The 14,588-nt window shown below is 41.1% G+C and overlaps 1 protein-coding gene across 2 annotated transcripts in view; it reads right to left on the bottom strand.

The window, feature by feature from the left end:
* LOC309346004 (phospholipase A2 inhibitor and Ly6/PLAUR domain-containing protein-like) overlaps positions 1-14,588 on the bottom strand; it is a 184,402-nt gene that overhangs the window by 41,205 nt on the left and 128,609 nt on the right. Inside the window, exon 5 of one of the 2 annotated variants that reach the window (XM_081869624.1) lies at positions 1,281-1,620. The exons of the other annotated variant lie outside the window; for it this stretch is intronic. Coding sequence (XP_081725750.1) covers positions 1,607-1,620 — 14 coding nt within the window. The 3' untranslated portion in view covers positions 1,281-1,606. Of the gene's footprint in view, positions 1-1,280; positions 1,621-14,588 lie in introns of those variants that run through there. 2 annotated transcript variants of the gene reach the window in all.

The following is a 14,588-nucleotide window of genomic DNA, read 5'->3' as shown; positions in this document are numbered from 1 at the left end:
AAATTATTGATGATTATGATCTTCCTTGAGATATTCTGAGTGTGTTAGATATTGAGGTGACACCTTGTCATATGAAATTTTCATATTTAGAAGCATAATTTCATGGTCAAATGTGCTCCTTGGAAAGTCTGTCCCAAGACATGTTGGCAGCTGAAGCAAACCACAAAATAATGCCTCGCCATTCCAGGGAAGAAGAGATAAGTGCAGATCGACATCCGGACCAATGCGAAGGGTGAGGAATAAAGATCTCCACAGGAAACAAGCATAAGAGGAGACCAGCAGTGCCTCCTATTGGCAAAGAGGCCACTGAAGAGGCAACCTGATTGTGGGGGAGGGGCAAATCTGGTCTTTAAGAAGCGCAGTGCGGCTGTTGTTGCCACTGTGTCAGCAGCAGGGGCAAGGAATTCCTTCTAAGCCAGATCAGCTGCCCCTATGGACCCAGCCGCCTAAGATGGTTGCCCCACCTTGCCTCATGGGGGGGGGGGGGAGAGAGAGAGAGTCCTGCACCTTCGTATGCCAAAGTACCCATTCAGGCCCCTCACTATGTAAGCACATCACAAATACCAAACGTGGAAAAGCTTTTACAACTCTGTCATAGTTGAAGGCTGCTCTCGCCAGATCCCCTATGTCGTTTGCCTATGTAAAGGTAAGAGGCCTGAATATTCACCCAACTACTTACTGGTTTGTTCCATCTATGAGGACTTAAGAGAAGCTTTGTTCAAATATTTAAATCTCCCAATTGAGAGATGGATTGGTTATATGCTGAACTATTTATTAAGGGACAAATCCCCTTACCCCTCTGAAAAAATGATCTGTTTTGCCTTTACAGTTACGATTATAAGGAGAAAGGTTTGTAGGGATCAGCGCTATTTTTCTAGATTTGCCGGTGCCAGAGTTCACCACGAACTTGTTCCTTGTTCTCTTAGAATGACAATGGCACTAACCTGAGAGGTGCCTGAGCTGAGCTCTAATGAACTCTTCCTTAAAATATGCCCTAATTTAAATCTTTCAAAGGAGAAACCTCTTATCTAATGAATCATCTGATTTTAATAATAGTTTTACTTGTGCAATGTGTTAATTTTGTTTTTATTCTGTTTTATGTATTGCGTCTTTCATAAGCAGTGTGGCTAAACCAATAAATGATAATTGCATTTGTATCTGAAAGAAACAGATCTGAGAACCAACATTTGATTCTCCATAACCATTTATTTTGCATTGTAATCATTGTAATGAAAACTTAGCTGTTTTTTAATGATACACAACAGGATTCTTTGAAGTTAGAATCCACATTCCCCGTATTCTGACCTTTTTTTCTCTGCCCCTTGCTTCCCTTTACTTCAAGCAAAAGCAAAAAAGAAAGAAACAGAGATCCTGAGTCCTGAATTTCAACACTAGGCCTCCAATTCCCCCTCATTGCCATAGATTTTGGAGGTCTACACTGTTCCATTCACTCTTCATGTTCAGGCTGGTGTGAGATTCGTGAAGCATTGTAACAACTTTCTTGGATAACAGAAAGGACAAAGCTCCCAGCTCCGATCATGTTTCTCTGATTTTTCCGAATGGCACAAAAATCTGTTGTTCCACAACCTTGGAAAGTGAAACTGTGTTACTTTAATGGAGCTGGGGGGGAGAGAGAGAAACGTCGGCATTAGTCCTTTACTCAGAGAATAGGAGATTGTTCCTGTGATGGTGAATGAGTATTTTAATAAGTTATTTTTTAAAAGTGTATATTTAAGAAATCTGAGAAATATCATAATTTCCTCAGAACATGAATATACAAAATTTTCAGCATTAGAAGTTTTGGTAAAAAATTAGATCAGATATAATTTAAAATTGCTATCACACCCAAAGGACTCGCAAGACACAAAGAATATTAATAAACTGGTTATACTTATAAGATACAATGAAATCAGAGAATTTGAAAACAGGCCTAATTGATAAGATCAACCAAAGCAAATTCTTGTGGGCAGGTGAGTAGCAGTAAAATGGGAGGAATTCTATCCCTGCCATCTCCTGGGCATATTAAAAGTCACATGCTACGGCCACAGAGCAAGATCTGAAAACAACACTCCCACCTTGGTGTCTGAACCTTGAGTGGAACTGTCATAAGTCAACAAGGTTATCCAGCAGCAAAAAAAGCTGGAGATACCTTGGGTTAAGAACTTTACCTCAGGATAAGAACAGAAATAGTATGGCAGCAGTGGGAGGCCCCATTAGCTAAAGTGATATCTCAGATTAAGAATGGTTTCAGGTTAAGAATGGACCTCCAGAACGAATTAAGTTGTTAACTAGAGGTACTAGCAAATCCTGTTAATGAAAGACGGGACTCCAAAGCGCCATCTGGTGTCAAATTGTTATAATGCACATAAAGCGCTTTATCTTTACGGATGTAGCTAAATCATGACATCAACAAAATAATGTATGGTTGTAGAAAGGAACATATCCCCCCTCTCTTCCTCTTTCTGTGTATCCCATAAATGAATTCTGAGGGTTTTCCCAATTTTGTGGAGCAGATTTTGGGAGGATTCAGAGCACAAAGCTGCCAAAGAGAGAGGAAATTCTCTTGCACAACTGTAAATCCTTGCACTAATGGTCTGAGTTAACCAGATACTGCTCATTGTCGCAGAATTTAAGGAAATGTAATACATTCCTTTTACATAATAAATATTTGTTTTGAGCAAGATGGACACATTTTGTCCTGGACTGCATCCCAGTGGTGGAGAGATCCAGATTCAACTGAGGTGAAGCAATCAATGCACTTTTTTTACTTTTGTGAAGAAGGGTATTTTATATACACATCTCACTCTGAATCCTCCTTCCGGAAAAGCAAGTGGCATTATAAGAATTAAGGGACACAGACAAGGCAGGCAAAACAATACGGAAGGGTGCAGAGTGTGACCAGTGAGACGTATGATCCCCCTTGTTTTTTAAGCAACATGCAAAGGAAAAGGAGGAAGGGAAAGAAGGAGACAAGGAGAGAGTCTGCATGACCAAGAATTACTAGGCCTTTTTTCTTGTCTGAGTAGCAATGTTACCTATAGTGAGATAAACTTTAGATTGAATGCACTGGGTCTCATCCTCTAGGCAGCTGATGGTCTTCTCACTTTTACACATTTCCTCCCCTTTGGAGAAGCAGGATGGGCACTGCAAACCATTTTCAGCCAGCATGTTGCGATCAGGAACTGTCAAAATCAAAAGTATAGTGAGCATGTTAATGTTTTTCTCTGTTTTTGTATCTCTGTGTTATAGTAATGGAATACACCCTAGGGCCTTCCAGTTTTGGTGGGGGAGCTGCAAGTACTCTTGGATAAAATATAATTGTGTCTAGATTATATCTGGGTTCAGGACTGAGCATGGGACAAAGTCACCATTGGTCTCTGAGATGAATGAGCTTTACATAGAGGGAGCTGGGGGAGTGTGAACATTCTTCCCTTCTCAATCTCTCAGAAGGTTTTCCTGCCATTGATTATGGTGTAGCCTGTATGAAAAGGTATACTCTTAGTCCCTTATCTTTGTACAGAGTTTCTGGCTGTCTTTTGCACTTCCACAATGAACTAACCATCACTTTCTGTGAATTCCCTGAGACCTGCAGGTACAGGGCAGTATGTAAATTCAAAAAATAATAATAATTAAGAATAACTGCCAGCTATGTCAGTGCTTATTTTGTCAATTTAAAGACTGACCAGAAGCAGTTCAAGGGTCATTTAGGACGACACCAGGATAAGATAGGTGGGTTGTAACCATCTAATTTGGACCATCAAATTGAATGTTATCTTAAAGGCATCTTGAAGATTGTATTCTTGGCCCCATTTTTTTTTTTTACTTATCCACTTGGTTAATTAATGTAGGCAAAGTTCCTAAACTGACATAACTGACACTTCTTTAAACATTTCTAAATCCTAGGAAATCAATATGACTCATGACAGAAGCAATCTACTTCTGAGGTAACCATTTTGGGGAAGTGGGTCATTAAAATAGCAGATTAGCACAGCAGCACATCAAAGGAATGGAGGCTGCTCCCTGTGTAGCAATAAAACGAGGATTAGGTTTTATTAGAATACGAGGGATGTGACCGTTCTCAGGAAAAGACAAACTGCCAAGGCAAGGATGCTGCTGTGTCTACGAGAGGGACAGGACATATTCTGGTGGATGTCTTCATTGTAGGCCTCAGGTTGTATATATTTATGCATAACCATATACCATAAAGACACCACAGTGCATTATGGTCCCACAGAAAACACAGAGCCTGGGTTACAGCATGCCTAGTACCCATGGAATCTCACATCACTTGGATATAGGGGCGTTGTGTAACCATATATTAACATACAGTAAAAACATGGCAGGAACAAGGGGCACTGGCTCTGTGCAGGATCAGATCCTTCCACCTATCAGAAGAATGATCTGATCCTGCATGGTGCTGCTTTGAGGGGCAGGAAGAAGGAGAGGCCTGGTTGGAAAGGCAACCCATCCCTTCTCTGGCAGACATATCTGCCAAGTAAAAGGTAAAGGGACCCCTGAGCATTAGGTCCAGTTGCGGACGACTCTGGGGTTGTGGTGCTCATCTCACTTTATTGCCCAAGGGAGCTGGCGTTTGTCTGCAACCAGCTTCCAGGTCATCTGGCAGCATGACTAAGCCACTTCTGGTGAACCAGATCAGCCCTCGGAAATGCTGTTTACCTTCCCGTTGGAGCAGTACCTAATTATCTACTTGCACTTTGTGCTTTTGAACTGCTAGGTTGGCAGGAGCAGGGACCGAGCAACGGGAGCTCACCCCATTGTGGGGATTTGAACCGCCAAACTTCTGATCGGCAAACCCTAGGCTCTGTGGTTTAACCCACAGCGCCACCCATGTCTCTAGCTAGGTCCCTCTTTTTCACAGTTTCTCCTCATGATTGCCTCCCCATGCTGCCTGACTCTCCATCCCTTGAGAGCCCCTAATAGTCCTGAGCTGCTCAACCCAACCTGTAGCCACCTGGGGCTGTCTCACCCCATTTGAATGAGGCACAGATTCTCTAAGTACTGCTGATTGACTAAGGATCCAGGCCATGGCCAAATTCAATGCAAAACCCTAAAATGTTAATGATTCTAAATTGATGCAGATACGTACGGCTGAGAGTTGCATTGTTACACATTTTAGTCCTGCAGCAGTGCTTCTTCATCTGAAAGAATTTACCATCCCCTGCAGTGAAGCTGTAATGGCCTGGGGAACAGTATCTGGATGATGAGCATTGATTTAAAAGTTGCTCTTGGAATTTCACTATGAAAAAGAATTTGAAAGAATTACATAGATATGGAGGTTTATTGCTGCTAAGACACATTCATTGTAATGGTTCCAATTTTCTGTAATGTCTGAATGAGAACCTTCTCAAACAAATAACATGGAAAGTATTATTAATTTGGCAATATAAACTGATGGGTTTTATGAATTAAAATATGTACACACCACTAATCAAAATGTCTTCCAGCCATAATACTTAAAGCATTGAATAAAAGCTATTAAAAGTAAAGAAACAGATATCAATTAACCAATGGAAAGATGTATTCTGAATGGCATTAAATTTGGAATGAATGTAGAACTTCATTTCAGGTCCAATCTGCAGCATGAAGAATCATGACTTCTTCTATACTTCTGACAATACATGTGTCATACATTGCATTCTCTCTGCTAGTCGATCATAACCGTTTACAGGGTGGGAAAATACTTCCCTGAACTCCTGTTGCCCAACCCAAGATACTTCGCAAAGGTTGAAAGACGGTCTCATGGCAGGATTGGGAAACTGATCCTCCAGATGCTGCTGGACTACATCTCCCATCATCTTTGACTGGTGGCCAGGCTAAATGAGGCAGGTGGGAATTCTAATTCATCTACAGCTGAAGTGCCACAGCTTCCTTACCACTAATTTAGTAATTACAACAAAAAAAGACAAAAAGCCAGATAAATCTTACCTATATTTGTACGCAAAACACTGGCAACACAGGAATCTTGTTTCACGCTACAAGGTTTTTTTGCATATTCATCATATGTCAGTCCAGTACTGTTATACAGGAATTTGCAGTACAGAGGTAATGCTGAGGACAGGAACAAAAGATTGCTTCATGGATTATTACTATCATCATCATCATTATTATTATTATTATTATTATTATTATTATTATTATTATTAACCAGTTTTAAGCAGAGTTAAATGAACAGGGTTAGATCCAGGTTAAGAGAGTTGGACTTTAGGGGGCGGTTGGGACAATTGGGGGGGGGGGTAGGACAGTTAAGAGGGGAGAAAGAGGGGACTTCCTGGAAGCACATACTGTTCTGCATGACATGGACAAAGTGGAAATAGAAACATTTTGATCCCTGTCTCGTAAGAGTGACAAAGCTGCCAACTTGAATGGCTACACAAAAGGTTAAGACAAATGATGCAGAATTAGGCTACCAGTGGCTACTAAACATAGTAACTTCATTTACTAGCATATTTCAAATATCATTTTAAAATTCTATCCATTTTAGTTACTCTTGGCTTCTAATTTTTTTTATTTGTTTTCTGAATTTGCTTCCAAGCAGCTCAAGGCTGTGTACATGGTTCTCCGCTCCCCTTTTTATCCTTAACCTACCCTGTGAGGTAGGTTAACCTGAGGTATAGTGACAGGTCCAGGAGTTCCCAGTGAGCTTTGTGGCTGAGTGGGGATTTGAACCCTGGTCTCCTGCATCCTTGTCTGAACCTCTAATGACTACAACACACTAGCTCTCTTAAATTCAGCTCTCCGGATTCCTCTGTCCTCTAAATATTATTACTGTGAAAGTTCCTCATCCTACTGATTCCTACTTACCTGCAGAAAGCGGGGCCAAGAGGAGGCATGTGCTCAGGAGTGCCTTCATCATTCTAGAAAGAGAACTGATGCCCGTAGAGGCTTACTTGGAGGGATTTACAGGTTACGTGTTTGTGCTGTAGGCAACAATTGGGAACAAATGTTCTGGGAAGAGGAGTTTTTTTTAAATTTTCCTTTGGCATTTTCTCATTAGAGAAAATGATGAAATTCAAAGCTCACTGTTGTAATTGTCTGAATTATTTCTCCACAATCTCATTAGTTGTCAACAGGCACTTTTCAAATTTCTTCTTCTATACAGTAAATTTAAAATTTACATTCTGACGGCACCCAATGAAGGAGCTGAGAACAAAAGAAGAGAAAAGCCTCGATACTAGATCCATCCCAGCAAGGCTGCGAAGGATGGGATGAGCTGTAGTTAAAATGTTGACTTCATATTACAGTGCACGTGGCTGCAATGGAGGTTTCAACCAGTAAAACTGATCCACACAGAAAAAAGGAGGGTGACTCAATGGCAGCAAAGCAATCACTTCAGGTACAGGCAGGTAAGGCTGAGGTAGACAGCAGAGTGATATATCTGAATACGAACGCTTCTGGCTATGAATGCTTCGGGTTATGAACTCCGCTAACCTGGAAGTAGCTGCTTCTGGTTGCGAACTTTGCCCCAGGATGAGAATGGAAATCGCGCACAGCAGGAGGCCCCATTAGTGAAAGCACATCTCAGGATTAGAAAGGTTTCAGCTTAAGAATGGACCTCCAGAATGAATTAAGTTCTTAACCAGAGGTACCACTGTAAGGCAATATTACTGCAGTACCACAAACAGCTCCAAATGAGCAACTTGTTCCAAGAAGGCTGATAAGTCAATTGAGGCCATGTGACTATGCTCATCATTAGAAGTAGAAAAAATAATTCTGAGTCAATGTCTCTGCTTTTTGCCTTTGCTTACTGAGTTGGAAGGAGCAATATACTTTTTCTCTTCTTCCAGGCCACTAATCAAAGTTCAATGAAAGCCTCAAGGTACAGCTCAAGTGACTGCTCAGCTGGCAAAGCTAGACATAGCTCAGGTCTGTTGAAAGGTGCCAGGGACACATTGGTAGGCACTGAATAGAATACAATGACACCAAGATCATTCCTGAGAGCTGATTAAATCATTTTACTGAACTTTGCCTCTCCTTGTTGTAATTGTGTCAGATTGTTGTGAAAGGCAGAGGATACTTTGAGACAGCTGATTTGTTTAATGATGACTAGACTTAGCCACATTGTCTTGGACTGAATCCACCTAGTTGTTTATCCCTGCTTCAAATCCCACCCTCCATTTTCAGAAGACACGAAGAACCCTGCAGTGTAGCAGCTTCCTTCATGGAGTGGCTGATCAGATGTCCATTGGTACAGGACTATCACAACAGGAGGGCAGTTGCCCACTCCCCCTGTTCTCCCCCAGCAACTGGAAATGGTATATCCATCAAATTAATTGTCAATGATAGCCTCTTCCATTAATGTGACTAGTCCGCTGTTAGGTCTATCCAACTGTGGCTTTCACTGCTGATGTGGGTTTTCCATAGCTCAACCAGTAGAGCATGAAACTCTCAATCTCATGGTCGAGTCCCATGGGGGGAGTTACAGTGGTTGAACTAGATCACTCTTGAGGTCCCTTCCAACTCTACAATTCTATGATTAAACTGAAGAATTTTGCTGATGCAGATTATGCATCGCTTCAGCATAATTTCTGGTGTCCTGGAGAACGTAATTTAATGTTTCTAATTGCTTGTGTTTAGTGAGTTAAAGAAAAAAGAAAAGTATTCTATTTAATGATTAACCCTATAATATCACAAATATTTTAGCTGAGATAGTTGAAAGGAGGGATAAGACATGCTTAGTGCAGTTCAAAAGCTATGTGCTGTATAATATTTTATTTAGTTCAAAGTTCTATCATGGAACTCACTTCCATAGGAAGCAGTGATGGCCACCAGCTTAGATGACATAAAAAGAGGATTAGACAAATTCAGGCAGGGCAAAATAACCCACAATATCTATGTTCTACCTCCAGTTTCAAAGGAAATTTGCTTCTTTCCTTGATAGCGAAAGATGTTTCTCAATTTTCCACCCCATCCCTCACCAATAAACATATTTGGCTGGATGGATTGGAGCAAACTCCTCGGGATTTCAGCACACTCCTATGCACTGTTGGTGGAAGTAGTAACCATTTATTTCAAAGGGATTACAATGCAATTCTATATCTGTCTACCTAGATGTAAGCGCCACTGATTTCAATGGCTCTTGATCCCAGATAAGTCTGTATAATTTTGCATTGCATCTTCTTCAAAGTATATTTTGGAGTTTTGGTTTCTCTGGCACTTCCCTTTATCTCCCCTGCCTCAAACTGTTTTCCAATTGAAATAACTATTATAATGCTTCACATATCTCACACCAGCCTCACACTGATGGGTAATTTTGGTTTATCATAAACTTTCTCATTGTGAATTCACAGCAATTGTGTGAGTGAATTGGATGCCTAGTGGCAACGCTTGGAATCAAGATTTCTGTCTCTTCCTTTTTTGCTGTTGGTGGTGGGAAATGAGATGCAGCACACAGAGAAAAGAGTGCTGTATTGTGTATCATTATGCATATTGTGATAAATATTAATGATTGCGGAAAATAAAAAGTTGCTTCTAAAATGTGTATCCTTCAAATCAATAGTTTGGAATGGGGAAGTATGGTATTTCCTGATATAAAGCACCAAAGTTTTGTTTTTAATGTAAAACTGCAGGCAAGCAGAGATTTGACCGTTTTTGAATGCATGGTTATATCATATAACCTCAATACAAGACGACACATCTAACCCCAATGCAAAAGGACAGATGTCTCAAATAAGTGAAATGATAAAAGTGTTAGAACAGGTGGTGAAAGAGACTGGCTGGGCCTAATTATCTTTGTTTCCTCAGGTACCTTAGTCTTGTTAAAAAACAACATACAAAAAGTCATATTCAAAAGGCATTGGGTTTTTACCCCCATCCTATGGGCCTCCAGCTCTGACCATTTTGCTAGGTAAATGTTCTCATTTTCTCCTTACAGTTCAAGAGTCCAAGGTTTTGCCTTGATTCCAGGGTGTCCTGATTTCCCCCTGCCAGCAGAGAAGGGTCACAGAAGCAGCTCCTGAGGTGGCAGCGGCATTGGGAAGGAGATGTGAGGGCTCCTTCCCAAACACTAGTTAGTCCTTAAAAGTCTTTGGGAAGAAGACAGTTGGACTCTAGGACCCTGTCAGAGTCCTCAGGCCTCCTGCTGGAAGCACCTTTCAGACCAGAAATCAGGGGTTTCCCCAACTATTGCACTGCTCCCAAACCTCTGTCTTGTTCAGCCTGGGCACTAGTCAAAACCAACTGTGAAAATCCTCATATATCCTCAGGGAGGCCCTCATAATGCCAGAGTGGTAACCTATGACTTGCGGGAATTATGGGCCAAGGATAGGTGCCCAAGGATTCCATCTGGGAAGGACTGGTCCAGTGAGGAGCAGGAAATTATGGATATAGGGAGTGCATCTTATATTTTTATATTGTAACACAAATTTATTTTTTTATATATTGGATGCCATCTTTTTAAGGAACTCTGTTTGATTCAGCCAGGTGCCTCTTCCAGTCCAACCACACCTACACTGTCAGTAAATGGGTACTTTAAATAAATGTGTTCCTCCCTCAGGCATTTTGGTAAAACTGAGCTGGAAACAAACTAATCCCAAATGAGGCACAAAGTAATCAACAATTAGCATGTCACACAAATGTTCTTCCAAGACATCAGGTGAACCTGGAACCTGCTCGCATCCACGGGGCCATTCGAGTTTACACTGTCAGTTTTGTATTTTATCAGTATTTTAAAAATTACTGTTATTGTATTTTTCTGAAATAAATATGTATTCTGTACTTTTGGTGTATATTTGGATACAGTCTTGATCCAAACCAGTACCTCAGCTCTCTTTTGGCGTCCTGGGTGGTATATTTTGCTGGAGACATTGGGCAACAGAGAGTGGTCATTTAATTCCTGCTTTCTGGATCTGAATGATATCTGGAGACATAAAAATCCAATAACAAAACAATTTACACACTTTTCAGAATAACACCAAAGCTGGGCTAGGTTGGACCAAATATGGGTTTAAAGAGAATTAACAACAAAAGCAGTGAAATGTGAAATCCAACCTAGAACCCTTTCTGATCACAGCTCAGTAACCTTGGGGTTAAAAAGTAGAATACAAGGGACATACAGATGGAGAATGAACAAATTTCTTTTTGAAAATGAGGAGATAATTGAGAAGGCCAAAAGAACTTTAAAAGATTATTTTGACATGGATATGAACAAAGAAACAAATATTAATACACTTCCGGAGGCGGCACGAACGGCAATGGCGGTCCTCTTCCTTCTGTGAAGGGGAAGCTCCGTGGGAAACGGGTCGTCCGCTACTGCGAAGCGGAGACCCACGTCGGAAACCCACAGGCAGCAAAAGCCTGTGGTCTCGGGACCCGGCGGGTGCCAGAAGCAACCCCTGAAACGTTGAAGGAACCCCGTAAGGGGCTCCGGAAAGGGGAGGGGGTAGCGGCGCTGTGGGTCGTTTCGCAAGCTACGGAGTGAAGCTGCGCTGCTGCTGCCGGTGAGTGCTGACCTCTCTTCCTGAAAACTTCTGATTTGGAAAAGCAACAACCCGTGAGTAAAGAAGGACTTTATAAAATTTGAGACTAAAAATTACCGAATTTGGCTGAAAGCGGAGCGACGTAAAACAGGAAGTCCGTCTTCCGCTGTCATTGAACTTCAAAGCAAAGAGCTGGAGGAGTGGAGGCAAAGAAAGAACTTTTAACCTAACTGATCTGAGCAACCACTGAACTTGCTTGTAAGCAAAATAAGGACTTTAAGCACTTGATTTTATGCTCTTTACTTGCATTGTGATACCTTTCTTCTATCGGAAATATAATTTGAGCAAGAAACCCAGGCGCTGGAGCTGCCTGAGTAACTGAGCTGTCAGTCTGCAGATTTGGTTACTTTGAATTAAAAATTGCAACAATCTGAGGGAGTTTGAACTTGCTACTTTGAAGCATCATTTGAAATACCAGTATGCACTGCCTGAAACAATGTGGCTGTTAATGCTAACTCTGCTTAAAACCTGTCATTGAAGGTTCCTGGACCTTAAATTTGATTTCAGTAATTTTACCAGAATTGATCTCTTCCCTAAAGACATTTTAAGCTCCCCCTAGAGGATTCGGAATTTACAGCAGTGACATTATTTTACTTTCCTTTCCCGGCCTCCTGTTTGACTGTTACCACCTGGGCTGTCGTTTTCTCATGGGAACAACTCAGCTTGACCTTGACTTTTAGATAACTCTGGAATGAGTGGCGCAAGAAAAAAGGGACCAAAAACTAGACAAACAACTTTAACAACTTTAACCGCAGCCTCTCAGGCACGCAGATCATCTGTACCTACTCTGCCTTCAGAGGAAGAAGCTGCTTCTCTGCCACAAGCAGGGGAGGGAGAAACTGAGCAATTACAACAGGAAGATATGGCCTCAGGAGCAACTCCTTCTATTTTAGAGAAAATCTTTGAAAAATTGGAATCTTTGGATAAGAGAGTGGAATCTCTGGATAAGAAAGCTGACGAGCAAACAGCTAAAATTGATCAAAACACAGAATGTCTAAATAGACTAACTGGACAAGTATCACAGAACGTACAAGCAATTGGAGAACTGACGGAGGCCACAGTAGAAAATCGGAAATTGGCTGAGGATACTAGCCAAAGTCTTTGAAATTTGGAACAAGAGGTAAGACCACTCTGCAAACAAGTAGGTGAACACCAGACCTATCTTTCTATGATAGAACTGCGGAACCGGGAGAGTAACTTAAGGATAAGGTCGATACCAGAAGCGGAAGAAGGCAACTTAGCTGAGTTCTTGACTAAAGAGTTTTCCAAGTTTTGGAATTTAGAGGAAAAGGACTTTAAAATCGTATCAGCTTTTAGGCTTGGAAGACTTGTAAAGAAAGAGAAGCCCAGAGACTGTTTGATAACATTGAGATCAAAGGAGGAAAGGGACAAGATTTTGGGCCTACACTACGGAAAGTCACTGGACATTTCGGACAGAAGAATTGAAATTTACAAGGATATCCCTAAACAACTGTTGGACCTTAGAACTGACTACCTTGAATTGGTTAGACTGTTGAGGAGCAATTCAATTATCTTCAGGTGGGAATTTCCCCAAGGACTATCTTTTACTTTTAGAGGGAAGAAGGTTAAAATCAGAACATTGGAAGACAGAGATAAATTTCTGACTGCATACGGAGAGGACCTTCAAAAAGGAATTGAATTACCTTCTGGGACTGGAGCACCAGCGGTACCTGCACCCTTGGAACCTGAAGATCCAGCGAATAAGACACCACCCCCAGGAAAATAATCAGATTTATTCAGGATGTCTCTGCAACTCTTGAGTTGGAATATAAATGGCTGTAACATCCCAGAAAAAAGGAGGAAAATCTTTCACATATTAAAAAAGGAACAACTGGATATTATTTGCCTACAAGAAACACATGTGACTAAGCTCCATAGAAAAGTGTTAATAAACAAAACATTTGGCCAGGAATTTATATCTTCGGATAGAGTAAAGAAGAGAGGCGTGGTGATATATGCAAAAGAGAGCCTGTCACCTAAATTTTTATTTAAAGATGAACATGGAAGAATTTTAGCAATTGAGATACAACATCAAGGAGAGAAGATTTTGATATTAGGAATTTATGCACCAAACGAGGGGAAATTGGAATTTTACAAGAAGTTGCATGAGACTATGCTGGATTATCTGGACTATGACAACATCATCATGATGGGAGATATGAACGGGGTCGTATCAACTAACATGGATAAGTCACAAAGCCAAAATGTTACAAAAGACGGCAGACTACCAAAGACTTTTTTCGAAATGACAGACAATATGGACTTGATTGACATTTGGAGAACGAAGAACCCCTTGGGAAGAGAGGGAACATTTTTCTCTGAAGCCCAGCTGACTTGGACAAGAATCGACCAAATATGGACAACTACAGGTCTGGCACCCAAGGTCAGAAAGGTGGAAATCTGCCCAAAGACCTGCTCCGACCATAATGCAGTGAAGATGGACATGACACTACTACCAACCGGCTCCTTTAGATGGAAGATGAATGACAATTTGTTTCGAGATCAGGAGATTATTGAGAAGGCCCAAAAAGCTTTGAAGGACTATTTTGAGATAAACATGAGTGTAGGAATGAAAATCACGACAGACGAGTAGAGGGTGTCACGAGAGGCGTCTGCCGGGAAGTCCCGGGAACTCTCTTTTATTGAATATTACAAACATTGCCACAGGTGTGCTTGTGGCTGATTGGTTGATACAAACACAAAGAAACTCGTTGCTTATTAGTTAATGCAAATGCAAGGCGGGAATTACATGTGAGGGGTGGGAATTACATGTGAACATTAATCACTGGTAGATTAAAGGCTGGGAAACGAGGTTGGGACTAGACAAGCATGAAACCTCCTCATTAATAATAACTAAAGATTAACATGGCATAAAACAATTACTAATGATTGATCATAACATGAAAGAATACAATAATCAAATTCTATAGATGTGGTCAATTATGCATGGAGAACGAGTCACCATGAACTTAAGGTGAACTGAACGATGAGAGAATGTCTTGGTGTTTGGAACAGGTTCGTACAGTGTGTGCAGAAACAGAGAAAAGATTATAAGCAAGACTTCCCAGAATG

Source organism: Podarcis erhardii (assembly GCF_964252035.2).
Source record: "Podarcis erhardii genome assembly, chromosome: 7".
In the NCBI taxonomy this organism is placed as follows: Eukaryota; Metazoa; Chordata; class Lepidosauria; order Squamata; family Lacertidae; genus Podarcis; species Podarcis erhardii.
The sequence above is the reverse complement of the archived record's forward strand: the minus strand, read 5'-3'. Positions and strand labels throughout refer to the sequence as shown.